This window comes from Tetrao urogallus (genome assembly GCF_951394365.1).
Source record: "Tetrao urogallus genome assembly, chromosome: 5".
In the NCBI taxonomy this organism is placed as follows: domain Eukaryota; kingdom Metazoa; phylum Chordata; class Aves; order Galliformes; family Phasianidae; genus Tetrao; species Tetrao urogallus.
Genome location: NC_136818.1, coordinates 14,057,925 through 14,081,947, shown reverse-complemented (window position 1 = coordinate 14,081,947; position 24,023 = coordinate 14,057,925). Strand labels below are relative to the sequence as shown.

Here is a 24,023-nt window from a genome sequence, read left to right as displayed (position 1 = left end):
TGAAAACAGTGCTCTGACTACATGGGAGGCTAATGTTTAAATTCAAGGCTTTAGAGACAAAGATTTAAATTAAAAGACAACCAAAGAATGCTTCCATATTCAATTTATATCACAGTGAAAATGCATTAAAACAAATAAATCTATTTTGGTAGAACATATAGTCCCAGTAACAGAACTCATGCTGAAATTCATGCACACTCAGCTCTAGAGTACACTGAGTTACATGGGTCACCTCTTTTGCCAGTGTATGTGCTATTTCCCTTTCTACTCATGACTATTCAACTGTGGTACATATTTTCATAAAATAGTTATTTTATTTATATTTATATATTTATATCTTATTTTAATGCAGTTGAACAGCTGGAAATTCAGAGTTCTGGCAGCATATTACCAGTCATATCCCTTCAGAACACCAACAAATATTCTGAAGAATAGCTGCAGTTTTTGAACCAGATTTTCAAAGTGCGCAAATACACCTGCATGGAAATCCAAAGGTAAATTTGATTTAACATTCATTAATGTTGCTAAAAGATAAAATAATAATAATTTTTTAAAAAGAGATACATTTATGTCATTGTAAAGAAACATTTTGAAGACTTCTCTCAGTTTAATGGTCAAAAAGTATTTTACTGAAATGGGAAAGAGCACTTGTTTATGTGCGTGTACATCTGTGCCAATATTAACAACTGTGAGTTTAGTTTGATAATAACTGAGTAAAGATAATGAAATCAGTAGGGCCAGCTGTCTGGCCTATGTACAATCAGGCTTTCATGTAAAATCTGGGTACTGGATTTGTCAGAACAAGAAAGCAGCTGTTCTCAACAGTGTGCTTACCTCCAGAAAATACAGCTCTCTGAGTAAGAATTAATGATTCTTTCTGCATTAGTGCACATTTCCATTGATCCTCATAGCAGCTGTTGCTTTGCCCCTTCTGACCGTGTTGACTGGAGTTGTATTATGACTGCATACAGCAACTGGCAAAACAGTCAGTAGCCCAAGGCCCTGAAGTTTCAAAGAATTGGACTGCATTAGTGTAGTTAGGCTTTCTTGAAATATCTGTTTACGTGATTTTTGTCCTTGCAGTTTCATAATTCCTGGGGCCATAGTGGGTTATTTTGTTACCCAGGCAAGATAATAATTTTGTCCCACACTCCAACTGTCTGCCTTAGAAAAGACTATACTCAGAGGAAGACTGTATAGAGAATTTTCTAGGCCAGAACTGGTCCCAACAGAAATAAAAATTAAAGGAAAATTCTGGGGGTTCTCCTTTTTGCTGTGCAATAACAGACTGGAGATATAATTGCATCTCTAATATTTCCCTGCTGATGACTGTGGGAAAGTCACTTTATCACTTGGTACTGCAGTTTTGCCACATGTGTAATACAGAAATAATTAGACTAAACTTCTCTGTGATGTGAAGTCTACTTCCTACCGTGCAGGATGACGAAATAATTTAAAGACCATTGGAAGATCATACTTGGGAACAAAGCTTTTTTATTTCAAGAAGTACATTTTTTCTAGCTAGACTGAATTGGAGTGGGGCAGTTGTGTCAGTGACTGGTGTCCCAACCCATGCAGCTTTAGAGTACACATACTGTTGGTGTAAAGGTAATAATCAAAATAAGTAAAAAGTCTTACCCTGTCATTGGAAAGATGAAAAAGCAAAATGTGTCTGTCTTGCAGAGATGTTCAGGAGGTGGGTGCTGAGTGCTGTGGTGTTTGAACTGAAAGCTTTAGATGCTTCCCCATAAAATTCAAATGAATCTTCTTCATTCTCTTAGACTAAGAGCCATGTTCAAGTAAGAAACTCAACCATGGATTAATCATATTTTATTTTACTCTCAAATATGCATTTATGTTATGGTCAGAGCATCCCGGAGGGAGATGCTTTGTCCAAAGCTTTTTTAGGAACATTTGGAAAAACTGGAAGAGTTGTTGTAGCCCACTAGATGTCAGTGTCACCACAGTTTACTGCAGCTCTTGCTCGCTGGGCTAGTAGGGTCGAGTGCCGGAGGTGGATTGCCTTGGATCACGAAGATTGCGTGTGTAAGTTCTGTAATATTTTTACATAATGCCAGGAAACAGTTCCAGAAACAGTAGTGCAACCTGCTTATTCTGATTGTGTGGTGTAGTTCCTATGAAAGAACTTGGATGCAGCGTCCATAGAAATACTTCAGGGAATGAGAAGACACTTGATAAGCAATCAAAAGGAGAAACATCTGGAAAACAGACATTCACTGACCTACAAGCTACTTAAGAGAACTAATATCATTAAATAGTCCTTTTATTTCTGACTCTTTTCTGCAAAGAGATCTGTTCTCTAAAATGTAGCTGCTATTCCTGCCTTCATATTACCTGAAATTGAAACATTTGTTATTGCTTGATGAAATTGAATTTTAGATCTGAAAATACATCCAATAATAAGGCTCATTAAGAAACACCACTGTGTAGAAATACAGAAACTCACAAGAAAAAATTGGACCCTAGATAAAGAGCAGAACTTGTGTATTAGGTTTTTAAGTTACCTCTTGTTACATAAAAGCTTTTCCTAGCTCCTATTTTATAGCTTTCATTAGCCTCCACTTAAGAACATTTTGTATGTTCTTATTTGCATATACTCTTGTAAATCTTATTCTGAAAGTACTTATACTCTCATTCTGGAAATACTGAGTGCATGAAAAAGAGTGTTGGTTTAAAAAGAGTATGGCCAGCAAGCAGGCCAAGGGAGGTGATCCTTCCCCTCTACTCTGCCCCCATGAGGCTACATCTGGAGTACTGTGTCCACTACTGGGCTCCCCAGTTCAAAACAAAACCAGGGATCACTTAGAAAGAGTCCAGTGGAGGGCAACAAAGATGATAAAGATCCTGGAGCATCGCCTGTATGAACAAAGGCTGAGAGACATGGGGGTGTTCAGCCTGGAGAAGAAATGACTGAGAGGAGATCTGATCAATGTTTATAAATAGCTACAGTGTGGGAGGCAACTAGATGAGATCAGACAGTCTTCAGTGGTGCGTAGTGACAGGACAAGGAGCAATGCCCAAAAACTGGAACACAAGAAGTTCCGCATAAATATGCAGAAGGACTTCTTTACAGCGGAGCTGACACAGCACTGGAACAGGCTGCCTCCTTCTTTGGAGGTATTCAATACCCATCCAGACACCTACCATTGCAACCTGCTGTAGGGAACCTGCTTTACCAAGGAGTTGGACTCTGTGATCCCTTCCAACTCCTGCAATTCTGTGTTATATGTTTGAATATATATATATTTAAAATAAATAGCCTGTAGGTAAATATTTTTGTGCTTGGCTCATTAAGCCTACCTTGTAAAAGATACGTATGACGCCATATGACACTATCCGAAACACTTTCTGACTTCTTGCAATTTGCCTTACTTGACTACTGTGTGCAAAACAAAAGCAGGGAAAATATTTTCCTCTCTCTTCTTTATTTAACACACAATTAAAGCACACTATATTGGAAAGATTCCGCAAGAGAAGAGTGAAGTACTTATATTGCTTAGAAAAATGAAAGTACACATTTAGGGCATGCTTTTGAAAATCTGTGTTTATAAGACAATCAAAAAGTCAACTACATATCTGCTTAAAACAAGCGCACTTACATTAAATTACTTTCCTCTGCTTTGAAACTTACATATGGCAAAAATTACTCTATATTCCTTTCCTTCGTTCTTTTTTTCTTTTTTTTAAAGCGTTTTACCAATATTGTTACATTCTGATTGCAGGATCCCTTCTTTTCTTTTGGTTTTGTAAAATGCATACAGTTGAACTTACAATAATGCAGACAAGTACTACACATCCTGCTACCAATACCACTATTAGTGTAATGTTAACACCATCACTGGCATTGTCTTCATCTGTAGGTACAGATGCTTTTGGAGGAATGAACCATGTGGCCTTTGCTATATTAGATGTAGCTGAAGTCAGGTTTTTATCATTAACAGCACGCATGGCGATGTAGATTATGGTACCATTTTCTATTGTCAGATTTTCTGGTTTGAATCTCAATGTTTCTGCGTTACCAGCCTCCTGAGGTATGAGATTGAAGGCATCCACAGAAGTAGCATCATCAAATTCATCTCTTAGGCTCAGAAGATTTGCATCACATTTTATTATGTAGTGATCAGCTAGGGGAAAAAAAAGAGTATATGTAAAAACAAATTAATACGAATACAGATGTTTTAATATCCGTGCTTAAGGTGACAGTATCAGATTTCTAGAACTGTTTTGGAAAGATTCCTGGTTTACAATGACTGCATTGCTTAGCATGGGTAGTGACAGGATTGCTGTTAACCCTCACTTTGAACCATCAAGAGTCTGTTTCTCCCAGGTCTGGAAACTCCTTTTAACTGGCCTTAAGAACATTGTTTCATCAATATTCTTACCTTTGCAAGGACTGTATTTTGTTATTCAAAGAAAAACAGCAATTTAAAAATATATGTATGTAGCAGATGTCTGTCCTGCATTTGGCCATTGTTCTCTCTCAGCATGAGCTTTTGATGCCAAAAACTAAGACAGACATAGAATGGTTCTCCTGTTTGTCTGCAATCAGAGAACCCGTAGTTATGTTGCTATATATGTGCTCAACTAGTTTTGGGGGATTCTACTGTTTCTGTGTCAAAATTGTAGCTTTTCAAGACTTCCCCCTTCTTCTCTTTTCCTCTTACAAATCTCTCTTTCACTGTTATGTAATAGAGATGTATCTGACATGCCCTGCTCCAAACCAATACTGATTTGCCCTAACCAATACAGCACTGCCTTAAACTACAGGGCAATGACTGATCATTTTTGCTATAAAACAGCTGCATAGAAGAAGTTGGGATTAATTTTTTTTTTTAAAAGTGTGATTTTTTTCTTGTGGTGTTTCTTATTTGACAGTTTCAGATAAGTTTAAGATGTAAACCTGAGATAATGTACATAACTATGTTTGAACACAGTCTCTGGTCTACACAAATGTTTGTGCATTAGTTTTCCTTTTCCCCATGTAGCAAAGATTTTGGTAAGAATGTTACTGTATTTCTGTGCATATAGTAATGCTTCAGACTGTGCATGCTGTACACATCTCATTGCTTTTATCTTTTTTCTTTCTTAACTTCTGCACAAACATGGGTTGAGACCTTTTAGTAAAGTGTCTTGTGGTTTTATTTTAATTTGCCTTTTCAATAATAATACTCCTTGCTTTACTTCTTTTTCATTTGTTTGCATGTTTTTTTTTATTGTGAAAAGAAAATAAGAACTAAAACATGTAACATGCAACAAGATAACTTTCTATATAGTTCGATTTTCTGGTGAAAAAGATGCAGCCCTCATATCTGTCTGCTGGTCCTTAGGGCATGTCCATTAGGACAGGAGGATCAATCTGATTCCATAAAGTATCTTACTCACCTTTTCCATCGTATAAGACACCTCCTGGAGCTGTCCAAGTCAACACTATTGTTTCATTTTCTATGTAGGCATCGAGGTCTGTAATCTTACAGGGTGGATAATCTTCTGAAATGTTGTCCAGTGTAATAGAACTTGTTGAAATTCTGTTGAAACTTTCCAGATTGGCTTGGATTTCTTCATCAGCCAATTCAGGTCTTGGTGCATTCATCTGAATTTTACCTGTTTGAAAAATTTTTCAACTTTCACCATGACAAAATTCTGAACTACGTTTCTTTTTATTTTCACTGTATCTTTTTACCTCATCTCATAATCTTTATCTTCTTTATTCAAATTCAGTAGAAAGTTGGTGATTTAAAGACAGCAAATAAGGTGATCTCAGAATGCTGAGCATACTGATTAGGAAATTCAAACAGTGGAAAAATTCTGAAATGTGTAGAAAATGGAAATGATGCTATGAATTTAAACTGAGACAGGGGAGGTTTTACGTTAGATATTAGGAGGAAGTTTTTCCACTCAGAAGGTGGTGACACACTGGAATGGGTTGCCCAAGGAGGATGTGGATGCCCCATCCCTGGATATGGCCTGGACGTGGCTCTGGGCAGCACGGTCTGATGGTTGGCGACCCTGCCTGTGGCAGGGGGGTTGAAACTAGATGATGACTATGGTCCTTTTCAACCCAGGAAATTCTGTGATTCATAAAGCAGGTTGTGTACGTTGGCTGTCATAAATTGGTTCTTTCCATCTTTTTCTACCCATCACAGACTTTAGAAGATCTTATGTTTTATAGGCCATACTTGGTGAGATTTTTAGACAATCTTTTATATTGATTCTTCTAAATCGTACTATATACACATGTGAATATTAATTTTCAACAACTAAAGCATCTTCAGCATTAAAATGGAAAAGTACTAAAAAAAAATAAACCAACAGAATACATAAGTGACATTTTCTACTAGCATTAACTTGTGTACTAACATTGCATGTCGAATGCATTTACGCCAAAGACCCATTGTAAAATCTCAGAAGAACTGTGGAATTTTTTTTTCTGAGCTGCTGACATACAGAATATGAGCAATATTTATCCTTTCACAGAAGAAAGAAAAAATATTATTTTGGATTAATGACGATACTTTGCATTATTCCTGTACATAGGAAACAATAGTTGAAGGGGATTTGTTTTGTTCTGTAGTAAAAATGATAGTTTAAGATGTTTTTATTATCTATTTTAAGTATTATTAAGTATCGTTGTTGTGAATCTAAATGGTCCCACTTGCTATATTTTTTGCTCCCCACACACATGGAAATCACATAAATAACTGCCTATTAAACAAGTATCCTTACCATTTTCTATGTAGCCTGGTACATACAAGGCTCTATTTTGCCTACGGCCAAGTCTGACGGTTTGATTTCTCCCTTGGGCACTCACTTTTAGACTGTATCTTCCACTGCCACTTAAAGAAGTAAAGTAACTTGAGTAGATTCCATCATTCTTGGTCATATCAGCACCTTCATATTAAATTATAGAGAATTAATGTCTAGAAGAAGATACCTGCTGGTAAGTGAGGTTAGTTCTTACACAAATATAAAGCCTGAATATTACAATGCAGAAAGCCTGAGAATGTTTTTTAATGCAGACATCTTTATTTTAATGCAGACATCTTTAAAAGCAGGTACTGTCCCACAGTAATAACCTGTATTTTAAATGTATTTTGCTTAAAAGAACTACTTTGCAGTGACACTTTTAACTAGGTAAACCTCTTGTTACTATCTCTAACCACTAGCTTAATACTCAGTGATCATCTACTAGGTATAACATCTTTAAATTGGAAAACAAAAAACAAAACAAAAAACAAAACCAAAAAAAAAAAACAAAACAAAAAAAAACCAAAAAAAAAACAAAAAACCAAACAACAGCAAAATAACCTCTGGTCAGGATTTCATCAAGAAAAGTTTCTCCATGTGAACTTGCACAGTTGCTGCAACAAAAGGTCAGTCGGTGGCATCCAAGCTAACTACTCTAAATCTTAGCAGCAATTCAAAAAATAACCTCAGTAGTTCAGAATAGAGATCGTGTTTAAGAAACACAAGATAGCCCATTGAAATATTATATTTCTAAGTATGGCAGTGTAAAAACCAGGTCAGAATGAGATGATAGTACTGACTAGTACTGAATTCATAAAGCTACAGGGCTGCACCACTGATTATAATACTAATGGAAAAAAGGAAGAGGAAAGATGAAAAGAGATTAAGGGATGCTGCATTTCAGAATGACTAGCTATTGCTCTAAGTATTTAATAATTATAATAGTGCATTTATTTAAACATGCAAAAGAGATATTACTATCTTTTAGTGAGCTAATGTTAAGGCTGTAGTCCATCTTCATAGAATATGAGATGGACTAACAAAACAGCTGGCTTTCTTTCTACCTTCCCACTTGAGGTCAGGTAGTTGCATGAAACAGAAGTGGATATGAGCAGTTTACCTTCTACTATCCCTAGTACTCCTGCTTTCACAACAGGAACACAGTAAAGATGTGACAGTTTTTCAGTGTAAGACCCATTTATTTGTTCAGCTCAGCAAACAAAAGCCTTGTAGCTTACTTCTGTCTTTAAACAGTAGGTTTCTCTCTTTTACTTTTTTATTTTAGCACTGATTTAAGATGTCATCATAGTATGATACAACTTGATAAGTCTGATGGTAACACACAGATTTGGATTCCAAGATGCATAAATGCAAAGATTTTTGCTATGTATGTGGATCCTTACCTGTGCCACTATCATAAAGAGGAAGGCTTACTGCATTAGCACCATCCTTCTCTATGGTGGCTATCACTGTTGCACCAAGAACAGGCAAGAAGTTTTGGCTAATCTCTGCATAAACAATAACTGGATAAGGAGATACATTTGCCTTCTCCATGTAGGCTTTCAAGATCACAGGAGAAACATCAGAAGAGGCTGCTCGAGAGGTAACTGTTACTGATATATTTTGAGATACTGTAGCAACATTTTGGATGTAATAATGCCAATCTCCCACCTGAAAATAAAATACAGAAATATTTAGAACATTATGAAGGAAAAGAAAAGAAAAGCACTATGCTTCTTCACAGGAAATATTAATTCAGAAACAAACAAAAAGTCATTGTCTTTACCTCTGCAGTGCCACTTATACTAAGTCTAGCTGTTTTTAAATTTGAACTGTCAACTGTGAAGTCTGAGCTTCCATATTCTTTTCCTTTGGGGTCCCTCACGAAGAAAAATGGCTGGCTTTTGCTCCATGAGAAGACAAAAAAAGTGTCATTTCCCACAGTTTTGTCAATGGTCACAGTATTATTTATCCATTCTGAAGCAGTAACTGTTTGGTCTCTGCTTTCAAGCTGTGAGAGAGAGAAAATTTGTTATTGCTATTTAGTAAGTACGAGCAATTAAATCTGCAATTAGAAAATAGCCTGTCATTAACTTTATTTTCTTCTATATGGGTGGGGCAGAAGTGTCAATTCAAGGCAATAAATTTATTATAACTGTGGCTGATGACTAAAAATTGTGTTTGATACTATTTTTAATTTGAACCATTATTAGTTTAGGATCATTAGCCTAACTTCATTCAATTACTGATCAAGTAAATGCATAGGAGATAAAAGAAGTGTTGAAATCCAAACCTGAATAGATTGTTCAGAAATATCTCCACTTCCTGTTGTAATTCCACTGAATGCTTCCACTAGTTTACTGGGGACATCTACATCTACAGCATAAAGTTGTAAACCCCCTGAAAGACAAAAGATTCAGTAATACTGATTTATACTCTAAAAATGCCAGTTTTCATGTGACTTCTGGTACGAAGTGTTCTAATGAGACAGGCAATTTGGTAACAAACCAGAAAATGCAATGCATCTTTTTTTTTTTTTTTTTTTTTTTTTTTTTTTTTTTTTTCCAATGTGTTAATACTTGTATCACAGGAAATTCATGAAAATATCTGTTCTGGCTTGTGATCACCTCGTTTTTTATCTCTCAGCTTAAAAATCACTTTTTGCAGCATAAAATGAAGTACAATATCTTGAGACTTTTCCTAGTGTTTTTGGTTCAGGAGCCGTGTCTTATTCTCTCAGAGTCAGGGAGAGACTGACTGCTGAGCTCTGGGGACTGCAAGTGGCTACAAGTCTGAATATGCACAGCATGCGCACCTCTCATATTTATTCACTATACTTGTTTGTAGTCAGATTGCTTTCTAGGGCTACGCAAGGAGTCTTCTGTCCTCCATGGCACGTTGTACGTACTGTAGCATGAAGCATACCCCTATGAATTGTTTCAAATGCTTGTTTTAAAACTATGAATCTCCAGCTCAGCTGGCTCATGACAAGCACAGTCTGGCATCTACTGGCATCTACAGTTTCCTAGCCAGTGCATTCAGTTGCAAAAGCTGGATAAAAGGTTTGTTGTGCATATAGTGTAAAAAATTCTTGTAAGTTCAAGAATATAGAGCATTCCAGTCATTGCATGCTATGCCAGAAATAAAATTTGAGAAATTGCAGAACACTATGTTTTATGTGCTATGTAAGAATATCACAATTACATCTCCTCATTAACAGGACACTTTTGCATTATTCTATTTTTCAAATCAAGACAGCTCTGAAAGCAGAACTGTGCATATATGAAGTTCTACTTGTTTGCATTAAAAAAGCCTGTATGAAAACCAGATTTCTTTAAAATTAAATGTTTTAGGTTTATTATAAATCAGATTTATTTATTTTTTCCAGGCCAGTGAATTGCTATGCTTTGATATTTTCATACTTGACTATGAATGCCAGCAAAAGAGTTCTCTTATTTACCTGTTATATTTGAAAATTCTTCTAGTTCTTTTGCTGCTGACGGACCCAGTGCAATGGTATGAATTATTGCCCCGCTTTCTCTCACTTTTTCACGGCAAGTTGACATAGATGAATCCTCTCCATCTGTCAGTAACACGATTTCTGAGCCATATGTTGTACCGATTGCAGTGGTAATTATCTGTATTAAAGAAAAAGAATGTGAGATACAAACTGATTATCTTTTAAATACTGGTTTATTCCAGAGAGCAGTTAATGTATACATTTAGAACTGTTATTTCAAATGTAAGACTTGTTAAGCAGTGTTTGAATTTTTGTTTAACAGTAAAGCTGTTTTAATATTTTTGCAATTGATATTGCAATATATAATCACTTAGATGTAGGAAATGTTAAATTATAGAATCATAGAATGGCTTGGGTTGGAAGGGACTTTTAAGATCACCTAGTTCCAACTCCCCTGCTATAGGAAGGGACACCTCCCACTAGATCAGGTTGCTTAAAGCCCCATCCAGCCTGGCCTTAAATGTCTCCAGGAAAGGGGCATCCACAACCCTTTGGCAACCTGTCCCAGTGTCTCACCACCCTCACAGAAAAGGATTTCTTCCTAACATCTAGTCTGAATCTACTCTTTTCCCTTTAAAGCCATTTTCCCCTTTTGTTACTACAAACCCTTATAAAAAGTTCCCCCTCAGCTTTCCAGTAGGCCCCTCCCCAGGTACTGGCAAGCCACTGTAAGGTGCTCCAGGAGCCTTCTCTAGGCTGAAGAGCCCCAGCTCTCTTGGTCCATTCCTGTAGGAGAGGTGCTCAAGCCCTCTGATCATCTTCATGGCTCTCCTCTGGAGGAGAACACTGTACTTTACCTGCAGTCCTTTCTCAATGCCTGCGCAGATGTTGGTTCCTCCACTAGCAGTTGTAGGCAAACTCTGTACAAGTTTTTGGCGCGTTGCCATAGTGGTTATTTGTGTCAAAGGACTTTTTTCCTGAGCACTAGATGAAAATGTGACAATTCCAACCTGGGAGCCAACTTCAATAATCTGGATTAAAAACACCTCTGCAGCAGTACGGAGATTTGTGATGCGGTTACTCTGTTTGTGAATAAAAAACATCTTTAGAATGCAATCTCTTCTGAAAAGCTTTGACTATGGACAAAATACAGGAAAATCTTGATGTTGACTGTTATTAGAAATTGAAAACGATCTGCATAGGGTAAGATATGCATGCTCATGTTCTGATACCATGAAAATGCAGCGTACTGCAGCTTGCAAGAGAGATGTCATCAGAAAAGATCCATCTTCTGATATTACAGCTTTATTCCTAATCAAGATTTTTGTCACTTTCATGACATGGTGGCAATGCAAATGACAACTTTTATAATTCCTGAGGAGTAGCTTAGCTCAGAGACTAAATAGTTCGGAAATATAAATTAATTAAGGTAACAGAATGAATATGTTAAATGCAAATATTTGAAGAGATTACTTAAAAAACAAACAAACAAACAAAAAAAAAAAAACACAATCCAGCTACATTTGGAAACATCTCTCTCTGCAGCTATAGCTATTCTTACAGCATATTTTTTGTAATGTTTCAGCATTACATTATTTAACAACTGCCGTAGTAAAATGTATTATGATAGACATCCGTATTAAAAAATTCATGTGATGTATTATGATTGCAAATCTTTGCTGAAGGTCAGTCTCAAGCTCTGGGCTAGAATGGCATGTCTCAAAATAGATCTGTTGGTGGAACACTTTAGGAGAATTCTAGTATTATGATATATGATATTTTTGCAATCCCTATAGAATTGGAGCACATACTGCTTTATGCTTCTTCACCCATGTTTTCCTTTAAAACACAACTGACAAATATTTAATAATATCTCTCAATGTGATAGAGCCTTTTGAGTTATTTTCTTGTGATGAGCAATCTTATTTTTAGGCTTGAATTCCTGTGACAAATTAAACTCTGAAACTGTAATATTTTCAGAGGAAGAGTAATGGTCGTTGGCTCACTACTATGGAAGAGAAAGTTATGGATGAAGAGATGCAGTATGCCATCAAAAAGAGTCTAATTTGTTGATATATTGCAACCTAAATATTTAATTTAAAATTTTTAAATGATTCATAATGAAAATACAATGTAAAATGCCACCTATTAGACATTTTCTTCTTGTAAGAAATATAAAGACACTGTCATTCTAGGTATGGAATAGAGGTGGGAAACTTATTAAAAGGAGATTTTACAAGAGAAAATGACCAAGTTCTGCCTACAACTCTCAGTTTTTTGAAATGATTTCTTATAGGAATTCTTAAAAAAAAAATCATTGATGAGAATGACAGTAATCTTTTTTTTTTTTTCCTAAAATAAAATAGTTAATGACTGAATTGACTAAAAATAATTTGACTTCTTTAACTTTTTTTGCTTATGATTTTTGCGCAAACTTGCTTGTGAAATGTTTATTCTTACCGATGACATGCTCCCAGAAACATCCAGTACTAATGAGACTGCTCTGTCTTGAGTCTGCAGTAGCTGGAAGGTGGTCTCAAAGGGGGGTGCAAGGCCATCAACAACAGATGAGTTGTTAAAGTCATCAGATTCCATGATTATTTCCCATGTGCTTTTGTAGTTGCACATCTTATTCTGCATATTTGGAGCCTCATAATTGTGAGTATCTTTATCACAGAATTCAACAACCTAAAAAGTCAGATTGAAATTTGTAAGTGTTACTAACCCAGAAGTTTGAGTATAAGAAAGCTTTTCAGAAAAGTTTTCAGAAAATGTGAAGTTGGTGGTGGGAGACAGGACACAAAGACTTCTCCAGTGACCTTTCTGGGTGCCACGGTGCCTCGCCAAACAGGATCTTAATAGACAAGAAAAAGGATAAGATTGTTCTGCAACAAAGTGCAAAAAATAATTCCTTAATAGTTATGGCCAAGGCATTTGGCAAGAATGCTTCACTCATATGCCCTCTTGTATAATCAATGAATATAAAGATGTTACAATTATGAAATAAACAAGAGAGTTAGGAAAAGCAGGTTATAATAACAAAAAGAAAAAAGATAGAATGTTTATCTGCATCACGAGCTCACTACAAAACTCCAGAGGAGGGATCTCCAGAAAAGATCCTTTCCCCCTGGTAGTCAGCTCTTAAATGGAGGCTCCAGGCTCCACCTCTTCTGGCAGCACAGGAGAATTGCCTTCACCTGTGCTCCTGTGGCTGACTCACTGCTTGCCTCAGGTGATCAATCAGAGGTTCAGGCGGTGATTCAGCCGTTCCCATACACCACCGATCTGATTTTCCAAAAGCGAAGCAAGAAGGGTGCTGAGATTCCAGTGAATCTCACCCTTATTGACGTGAAACATCCATCAGATCAGTTCCAATAGCTGCTTTGTATAGCAGTTGTCCTTTGGAACTGAGCCTACTAGGAATGACGGAATCATCCATATTCATTGATATAGACAGAAATTAATCAGACACATAACTGATCATTTATTGACTATTGTTGCTAAATTCTTACTCCAGAAAGATTTAATAATACTTACAGAAGGTAAGTATTGCATGTACATAATAGAATTTTTGCTGTCTTGATTCAGATCCGGTACAAATACACATCCAGCTTCATACAGCTGACCGTCATATTGGCATTCTCTTGTCGTACACTGGTTTCCAACGCAGTTTTGGAATACAGGTTTACCCGTGACACCCGCTGAACACCTAGGAGAAGAGAAAGTGGGCAGGGCTGGTAATCTACACATAATCCATAAATGGTTATTTTTCAAAATTATGCCTGCCTGAAGACAAATTGCTATTGGCACAGCATGGTTCTAGACAACACACAAGTACACAGGTAGACAATCTCTATTCCTGGAAGGGTTCTTAAAGTAATCTAGAAGAGTTTATAATCATAAAATACTTGTGGGCTTCTGCTGATGAGTTGATAATTTTTTTGTGATATTTGTAGGCTATGCACAAAACTTATTCTGCTAATAGTTGCAGTGCAATAGACTGTGTCGACGTTGGTAATGATTAATTCTTTATGTCCACGCAGTTAATGTCTTCCTTTGTAGAAACTGTTTAAAATCACAGAGCTTTGGTTAGGGAATTTCTCTGTTGTCAACAACTGCTATTTAATAAAGTTATCTTATGTATATAACCAGTGCTGACTAAAGTCTGCAGTTGCACATGAAGCAAAAGATTATCCGGCCTGAGCTATAGAAAAGTGCTGTTACAAAACAGTACTGAAGGCAGCTATTGCTTTCTGGGTCACAGAGCAGGCAACAGACCATGCTGAATAAGCATCTTTTATTGATACAAACAGATCACAGAGACTCTACAAAGCAGTAACTTAGCACACATTACAAGAAGACTGAAAACATTGTTTAAATCTTTGAAAGAGTGCAATGTAAAAGCAGAAAAATGAAATATGATACCTTGTTGCTTCAACACGTGCATTTTCAGAAACATAAAAAGGTGCGTTGCTATTATATTCGTCAAACACGCCCCACCGAAGGTGAGCCCACTCATGGACAAAAACTCTACCTGTTGAAAAGCAATAATATGTGCACAATCAAACTAAAACATTTTAAAGCATACCTGGCTTTTTTTTTTTTTTTTTTTTTTTTTTAATTTTAAGGAGATAAAATAATTCTTATCTCAGGTATTAGTAGAAAATTGTGAAATAGTTAAGCAAGAGGGTTAATCATTTTTCCTCGAGGCAAAAGTCATATAATCATAGAATACAGATCAGAAGAGATTTAAAGACTATCTGGTTCCAACCCCTGCCATATCAATGACACCATCCACTAGATCAGACTGCAGAGGGCGCCATCCAGCCCGGTCTTCAACACTTCCAGGAATGGAGCATCCACAGCTTCTCTGCGCAGCCTATGCCAGTTCCTCACCACCCTCTGAGTAAAGGATTTCTCACTGTATTGAATCTAAACCTACCCTTTTTGTTTCTGTTTAAAGCCATGTGCTATTACTACAGTCCCTGATGAAGAGTCCAACCCCATCTTTCCTGTAAGCCCCTTTAGGTATTGGAAGGAAGTAATGCTTTCTTCCTGGCATCTTCTCAGGCTGAACAACCCCAGCCTTGCTCCATCTGAGAGGTGCTCCAGCCCTCTGATCATCTTTGTGGCCTCTTCACCCCAGGAGCTCCACATCTTTCTTGTCTTGGGGGTCTTAAGCCTGGATACAGTACTGCAAGTGGAGGCTCATAAGGGCAGAGTAGAAGGAGAGAATCACTTCCTCAGCTTGCTGGCTACAATTCCTTAGATGCAGCCCAGGATCAGTTGGCTTTCTGAACTGCAAGGGTACACCGCTGGCTCATATTCAGATTTTTGTCCACCAATGCCCCCAAGTCCTTCTTCTCAGGACTGTTCTCAATCCATTCATTGCCCAGCTTGTATGCTCAGATTGGAGGAGCAGAAATTTGCAATTGGTCTTTTTAAATTTCATGAGGTGCAAAACTTCAAAAGGCCCACCTTTCAAGCCTGTCAAAGTCCTTCTGGATGGCATCTCTTGCCTCCAGTGTTGAGTCAACCACACCTCTCAGCTTGGTATCATCTGCAAACTTTCTGAGGTTGCACTCAATCCTACCGTCCATATCACTAAAGATGTTAAATGATACCAGACCCAATTAAAACTCTGAAGAACACCAGTCCTCACTGTTCTCCACCTGGAAAGGGAGCCACTGACTACAACACTTGGAATATGACCAACAGATAAATTCATATTCATTCAATGATCTGCCTGTCAAATCCACATCTCTTCCTTCTAAAAATTAAGAATGTTACATGGGACAATATCTAATGCTCTGTACAAGTCCAGGTAGATGATGTCAGTCATCAAATAGGAAGGCATCAATTCAGTAGGCAAGATCGAACTGGTTTTCATATCAATCTTATAGAAATGCAGGCATTATTATAGAGACACTTTTTTCCAAACTGGCAAACATCAGATGAGAAAAATCATTTTTTGGTGAAGTCTCAGTCCCACACGGCAGCAAACCTCTATATTTTTGATACAATAATACAAAATCAGGTATAAAGTCACTGGACATTTTGCTCACTAAGTGCTCATAAAGGATGGCTACTGCTAATTAAATGCAGAAGATTAACCTTTTCTTAAGCTTTTTGAAGAATTTAACAACTTCTGATCCACTGCTTGAATATTTAGCTTGAGATATCTTACAAGTATTTACTACTTCCAAAAAAGTGTCTCTCTTCCAAGTTTTTTCAGTTTGGCAAAACTGAATTTAAAAAATATTGGCCATTTCATATTAATAATGAAGCAGGTAATTAAATTAAATTGTAGCATTACCTTTTTCTCCATAAATTTTAACCAAGCTGCTATCTAACAGGAAGTTGGGTGTGAAATGGATGTATCGTCCTTTCATTGCACATCCTCCATACTGTAAGGTATAGGGATCATCTCCGTACTTCAAATAAGGGTCTGCTATGATGACATCTGCCTGAAACAGTAAGACCAAAGGCATATGTAATGTCAGTGTAGAGAAGGTTTAGGTGATTCTTTTTCAATAAATGAAGTTATTTTCTTCCTGTCAACATTCCCACTAACTCTTCTTCTGAGTAAGAACTTCCAGGATTTGTCATAACTGTGTGGTTCATAATGTAGCCTTATCAGTCTTGATTTTTCTTGTGGTTTTAATCATAAGCAGTTCTCTAAATCATACCTTGTCATATGATTCTGTTTTTAATCTTGAATAGTTGCTGTTTTTCTCCCATGTTTTAGGAAGTATAATTTTTACAGACTTGAAGAAAAATCGATGTTTTGTAGCTTCAAACAAATAATTAGAAGCGTCTTTGATCATTGTCTGAGGAATGAAAGAAAGCACATTAATATCTACATTAATATTTAAAGTTTGACTGTTCATGCAATGAACAGCCTAATCAGAAAATAGCAGTAGTTAAAGCAGAGCTGAGTACATAATAGAAAACTAAGGAAGGACTACAGTCTTCACTAAGAAAAAAAGGAATGAAGAAACCACAAAACCTAAGCTGTAGTTCTTGGATTCTCTCAGCAGTTCTCTAATCCTCCTCTTAATCAGAGATTGTGATAAAATTTACACTCTAGCCTTCATGTGAGATAAAAATTACTAAATTCGAGAATTTTACCCTTAAATTAATACTGGCTTGACAGCATTTGCAAATATCCATGTTCTACACACACAGAATTAAGACAAAGGAGATTTCTTGTAGACATTCAGTTTGCCAGCACTGGGGTAGTGGTCAGTGATAAACCCATGACAAGCTGAGCGCTAATGAGATACTTCAGCTGTCCCCACAGCAACCCTTGTCTGCTCTGCAGACAGAATAGGGTACTTAAATGGTTCAAAGGATCTGAAGGAAGAATATCAGAACAAGTTCTCATAATACTGACAGCACTGCTAATTTATCAGATGGTAGATATCTTACACCAACAGTACTTACTTGCACACTTCTATCTTAAAAAAACATTTGGTGGCCTGTCTGTGAAAACTGAATGATCCAAACTCCATTGCTAAATAAGGGGACAGTCAATGACTGAAAGTAGCAAGTGAGCTACCACATCTGCTTTTGCTTCATGTAAACCTGTACTCATTAGGTGAAAGAAGTCTGGAAATTTTATAAACTTTATGCCTAACCAAAGGCTGGCATCCTTCATAACTGATTTTAGGGATGGTGATAATCCTACTTCAGGGTATAGAAGGCATTATTTATATGCAAAATCTGAAGTGTTTGTCATAATATATATCCTATTCAGCAGTTTTTTTTCCAAAATAATTTGATTTTGTTGAAACAATTTTGTTGCTTTGGAACCTGGCCAGCATATGATTCCTGGGAAATTGATCCACTGAAGCATCTATGTGGACTGCAATGGAAGTTAAAGCTAGAAATACCACCAGATCTAACATTTTTCTTCTTCTTCCTTTACAATTTTAAATGGAGCATTAGGAATATTGTTAGCTAATAACACATTACAGTATAACCAATGACTATTAAAAAAATTCATAGGACATTCTTTCAGACAATTTGGAAAGCTACTTTAATGAATTTCAGCCTGTCTTCAAACAGAAATATCTCTGTATACAGCTCTGTCTTAAGAAATAAGTGCCCTTTGTAAGCAAAATATGGCAAAGCAAATTAGAAATGACTAGTTTGGTAACTGTGGGCTTCATTCATTATTAATTCAAAACCTACTAACATGAATGGGACTCATGCTACTTTTCAAGTAGAAAAAGTCAAGGCATTCTTAACTACTGAGAATCAGTTAGTGGATATATGCATGTTCTTACCATTGTGTTCAGAATGATGTTGGCATCTTCTGGCACTCTGGGATTAATTGCAACAACCAAATCCTCATAGCCGCTCTCGTTTAGCCACACCAGGGAGCCTTTTGCAGTATGCAGGAGCTGAAAAGACAGCAAAAATATCAAACTCCTAAACACCCCCATTATTTGTCCCTGCACCCACATCTGTGGTTAGAAAGGAGTGGGTTATCATGCCTATTTATACAACTGTTTTTGGAGCCAAGAGAGGCGTAACAGTTTGTAAGAAGACTTTGATCTCCATGAGTACAGTGAAAAATGATTGGTTAAGTTGGTTGCATTCTTCAGGAAGAAATGCTTGTATCTCACTGTCATCACAAAAATACAATTTACTTCCTTATGCCTTTGCATGTAATCAATGATCTTTTATTTATTTTAAGTCAGATTCAGTCAGAATAATTTTGAGTCAGCAGAAATTATCAAACAAACAGCTTTTTTGGATTTCCTACATAATTCTAGTAGTGTAATAATAATATAACATGGAATTGGAATAGGAAAAGCAAGATTAGATCATCACAAGAGTAAAAGTGATGATAAATAGTAGTGAACGGTTGGTATGTAATGTCCCACCTTTTAGATGTCTTGCATTCTTTGTCTTTAGATGAATAATACAGTGGTAACACAATGTGCTCTTTTCTGGAGTTGGAGCAGATTTCCAACCATGCCAGATAGCTCTGTGCGACCATTCTAACCCTCCTCACAATTTCCCACTTCATATTCTAAGAAACTTATCCAGAAGTAGCCTTATATTTTATTTATTTTTTTGATAGAATATTCAGTGGCATTGTGCCTGTTGCTGATTTGCAATGATTTGATAAATGTCTGTGAGGTGATGATTCGCTACCAGCTACTTTTTGAGTCTTCAGCTGGGTAGTTTCCATAGGTAAAGGAAGTGCTTAGTTTATCCAATACACTGCTATATCTAAATCACACAGACATTTCATGCCATAAATATATCTTTAGTTAAATTCATAACTGTATAAAAATAAAGAAGAAAAATAGAATAAACATGGTCATGATAATATTTTCATCTTTTAATTCCTTACTGATTGATTCCTGTATCTGTCTTTCAATTACTTTGGTGGAATAGATGGTTAAATTTTTCAGTAATTTTGCAGGTCTTCTCCTCTCACTTTCATAAAAGCATTATTTCTTTTCAGCTGTACTTACAGAACTTACAGAACCTTCAGGAGGTATGAGAGTGAACTGCTGCCCAAGTTTTTAAACAAATCTTTAAAAATAATTTGTGAAAGGTATTCAGGCACATAAATCTAAAAAAAACTATGCCTGAATATTTCTAGGTAGAAATATTGAATATTGGATAGAATAACTGGGTTGAATTTGCTAGAATAATTTGCTGGGTTTTTTTCTTCTTAAACCAGCTGTACTTATGCTGTATCTGGCACTTGCCTTATTCTTGCTTAACATTTCTTGCCATTTTTGACACATTTTCTGCTACAACAGTTTTTCCCTGATACTGTAGTTCATTAGCTTTCTGCTTTTCCAATTTCTAACTCACATCAGTTGTTATTCACTTAATCAGTGTGTTGTCCTCTCTAATTTTTATTTTTACTTCCTCTCCAGACTAAGGAGGCATATCAACAAAACTGAGTTAGTTTTCTGTTTGTCTTTAGCAGTCACTGAAGTCTTAGGAAGTATTAATGAACAACTCCTTTTTAAAGGTCTTCTACATGCTACTGGTTAGCAAAGTTTTCTGACTTAATTCCTAGGGCAGTGAGATATTATCTATCACACAGGGAAGTCAGCACTGAATGCGCTGAGAGGTCAAAGTGGGTTAAGTGTATGTGTTTGGCTGTGCCATTCGGACAGAGCTGGGAATTGTGCATGACTCAGACCTTGAGAGCTTTTACTTATTGTGATCTTTGGGTTCAGTTTGACCCTTGGATTTACTGTATCAGGCTATAACATTTCCTTGCGGAATGTTTTCAATCCAATTGTTTTCTTTATTACTGCTGCAATAGCAGAGGAATTTGCAGGTCTTTTACAGGACACCTGTTCTGTTCTACACATGCAGCTCCAAAGGTCAACAATCTTATCCAGACTGGAACACGAGAGAGTATGATGGCACTGCAAAGCCACTCCCATATTGAAGTTGTTTGTACCGTGAGGGTCATCCTGGGATCAGACTCCGCAGATTTAGCCTCCTCATCCCTTTCTCATGCCTGAGATGGGGATTTTTCCATTTAACAGGTGTTTCAGTTGAAGTGGTGTGAGAAAGTTTAATCATTGTCCCTGGCAAACGATCGAACTGAGAGGAAGCTGGGAACTTCCAACAGTCTTCAAAAGAAAAGGCCTGTGAAGCAGATGTTGTTGGCTCTGTGGAAATCAGGATGTTCGGTTTATTGCAGCAGCCATTAACTGTAAAATGGGTACCAGTAGATAAGTTTAAGTGCTTAAAAGCAGCAGTGAAGCAGCAGAAAGCCTGAAAGCAAAAGTGCTGGCTAGATCTAGAAGGCTCAGCATGGCCCAATGTCCCATTTGGCCACCAACAGAGCACCTTCTACCAGGATCAGCCATGCAGGTCTTTGCGTAATCAGCTTAATCATGTAAAGTTTCAATTTCCTGCTTGTGATGTGTGATGTGCCTGTCTAGAGCTATGCTTAATCAAGCTAGAATATTTTTCACACCTTCAGGAAGAATACACTTGGCTGAATAAATTACCTTCTCAGCTTTCACTATTGGCCTGTGATCAGTTGCCCATTTTATTTAGTCCAGCAGAAAGCATATGGCATTAATTTGATCTTTCCCAAGGGAAGATATTTGTCTATTTTCCATTGGAAAACTTATTTTTCATTAGCTCAAGTGAGATAGAAATTGTAGCACTTTTCTTTAGTGTCATACTGTAAGAACAGAAAGAATACTGTCCAACTAGAGGACAGAAGAGAAAAGAGCCAGCTCTTGGGACAGAATCATCACACATTAATACAAAGTCAAAAGGTGAAATTGCTGTTTAGCTGACACTTCTCCCTTTTAAGGTGAGATAACACAACAATTGTTCTTTCTCAGTCTTCTTTTTATAATCTTTACTTTTTATGAGTGCCTTTTACGTGTTTACTTACCTGCTGTCTTTATTACAACTTTCTTTCATCAAAACCCTGAATGCACCTATTGACTCAAATGCCCTGGCCATTTATCTGCACCTGGCCACCTTTATCTGCAGTCATCCTACAGCCTCTCCCTCCACAGCCTCCACAGCCCTTAACTGTGGAATGCCAAGATCAAGTCTGCTTTGTGCACCTGCAAAATGTAGGATTGAGATACTGGAAAACAGTCAAAATGTTCTTCCTGCTCCCAGTATGTCTTCCCATCTCTTCCTAACTTTCTAACTCCTTATTAGCCCTTTCAACTGGCTTCATTTGGGTAATATTTTTTATTTGAACACCAGGTTACTTCAGATCACTTCCTAAGCTTAACAATCTGGTTGAGCTTGTTTAGTTCCTGAAGAAAATTGTTCCTGTTATTTAGTTGTAAACATTACAAACTCTTTCCGTAAGTCCAAACCAAGTAATAACATGGGATGGCAGACAAGGAAACACATAATTGGACTTGACCTAGTAAGTGTAGTCATACACCTTTTTATAATCTTCATAGCAGTAATCACTGCACTCCAGGAGCAGTCCGTAAAGGAAGGCAGAACTCTTTAAATACTTCTTCACTTGATCACTTCTTCAAGTTTTACCAGATGCCACAAAAACCAAAAAAAGCTGACATGACAACAGTCATGCGTCATCACCACTGAGAGATAGCTATTAAGATATCTTGATAAGACACAATGCACTTAGTTACTGTTCTGTAATTCTTAGGACTCCCTTGGTGCCTTGAACCTGTCACTCCCTCTGCAGCTCTGTTCTGCTGTCATGTACAAAAGAATAAAACCGATATTCAAAACTAAAAAGCATTTCAGTTTCAGATTTTTCTTTCATTATGGAGCAAGCAGTTAACATCTGTAGTAATTTCTCCACTGTCAAAACCATATTGCTGTATAGTAATTGAAATCAGCCATTTTCTGGCTACGTGAAGCCTAAGAAGTATTTATTTCTGTCATTTTGATGTGCTTATCCCATACTTTCTGTTCCTGCTTGGGTGTTGTATTCGGTGGTGGTGGTTTTGTTTGCTCATCTATTTGTTCCTGTTTACTCATTGGATTTTGATCACTATAAAAATTGTGCTTGTTTTATTCTTGTCTTTTACCTTGATCCAAGGGAAAAGTATGTTTCTTCCATTTTTTTCAGTGATGATCCTCTCTCCTTTCCTGGTTCAATCAGCAAGAAGGTGAAATGATCTCAAAGGGCAAAACACAAAATCTCAGAAGCAATCTGTAATATTTGACTCTCTTCCAAGGGCAAGGTTTCACAAAGGAATGTGAACCAATATAATGCAGGGCCACTTTCCGTATCTTGTGCTGGAAACACAGAAGAGGTTTCAGCTGACTCAGAAAAGTGATCAGGTTTACCCAGGTCACTTGGTGGCAGCTGAAGGAAGGTGGTGGCCATGCAGCGGGACGGCCTGCAGAGCCAGGCCTGTCCTCCCCGTGCAGCACCATCTCTGTCAGACCAGAGCCCACAGAAACACTGCCCTGTGTCACCCTCACTGCTTCTCTTCCTGTTTTTTTATTCTATCTTACCTACCGCCTATCCTATATTCATTGGATAACACAGCAGTTTTGCTCCTTCACCTCCTGCATTAGGAAAGGAACTATTTAAATCTCCAAAACCTGTCCCTGGATTTAGGCTCAACTATAAAAGGATTGGGAATGGGCAGGAACGCTGTTCAGCTCCGGTGACTTCCTGATTATATCCTTTGATCTTCGATCTACCCTATGATCCTGTCTCTTTCACAGAGAGATCTTCCCTACGTTCTTCACTTTGGATAGATTTAACAAGGATCGCTCCCGTGCCAAAATTCCCTTCCTCATCTTTCTCTTTCCATGGGCTTCTGTGCTTTTCTCTTTCCAATGTATATTATCACCAAAAAGCTAAAGTACCAAACAGCAACCTCACTTCTATTTCTCAGCAGGGTGTACTGAGTTATTTCCAACTGCGGCTGCTACAAAACTGGCTCCTCTCTGGGTGCAGCAGCAGCAGTTGTCACCCCACAGAGGTGCAATGAGGAGGTGGTGGCAATGACATGTAAATGTCAAATTTTAGCAATGCAGTGCAAGCTCTTTAAGTCTGCACCTGCTCTGAAATGCTCTTTACACTGCACCTATACTGTAGTCTTTGAGGAAAAGATCCTCCCTGCATCAGAGAACCTAGCTGACTTTGTTGTATGTATCCAATTCATTTCAAAGAAACAATGCAAATCTAACACAACATATTCTAAAGTTTCTTCAGTTCTTTTCTCTCTGAAGTAGTGGAGTACAAACTGACTCAGTCTGCCCATAAGATATTGCCCTGTCTTATCTTTAGATATGGCTTTGAGTCATAATCATTATATTTGCAATCTCATTACGG

At 37.2% G+C, this 24,023-nt stretch overlaps 1 protein-coding gene across 1 annotated transcript; it reads right to left on the bottom strand.

Moving 5' to 3' along the window:
- Positions 1–3,726: 3,726 nt before the first annotated feature.
- LOC306947157 (calcium-activated chloride channel regulator 1-like) lies at positions 3,727–18,696 on the bottom strand (the record flags this gene model as incomplete). The annotated part of the gene is made up of 14 exons (XM_079536385.1): positions 3,727–4,145; positions 5,404–5,622; positions 6,745–6,909; positions 8,169–8,436; positions 8,552–8,776; positions 9,059–9,165; positions 10,226–10,403; positions 11,083–11,307; positions 12,686–12,913; positions 13,763–13,934; positions 14,651–14,759; positions 16,542–16,692; positions 16,915–17,055; positions 18,517–18,696. 14 exons carry the CDS (start codon positions 18,694–18,696, stop codon positions 3,727–3,729), a joined length of 2,787 nt encoding a protein of 928 aa, XP_079392511.1.
- Between the last annotated feature and the right edge of the window lie 5,327 nt (positions 18,697–24,023).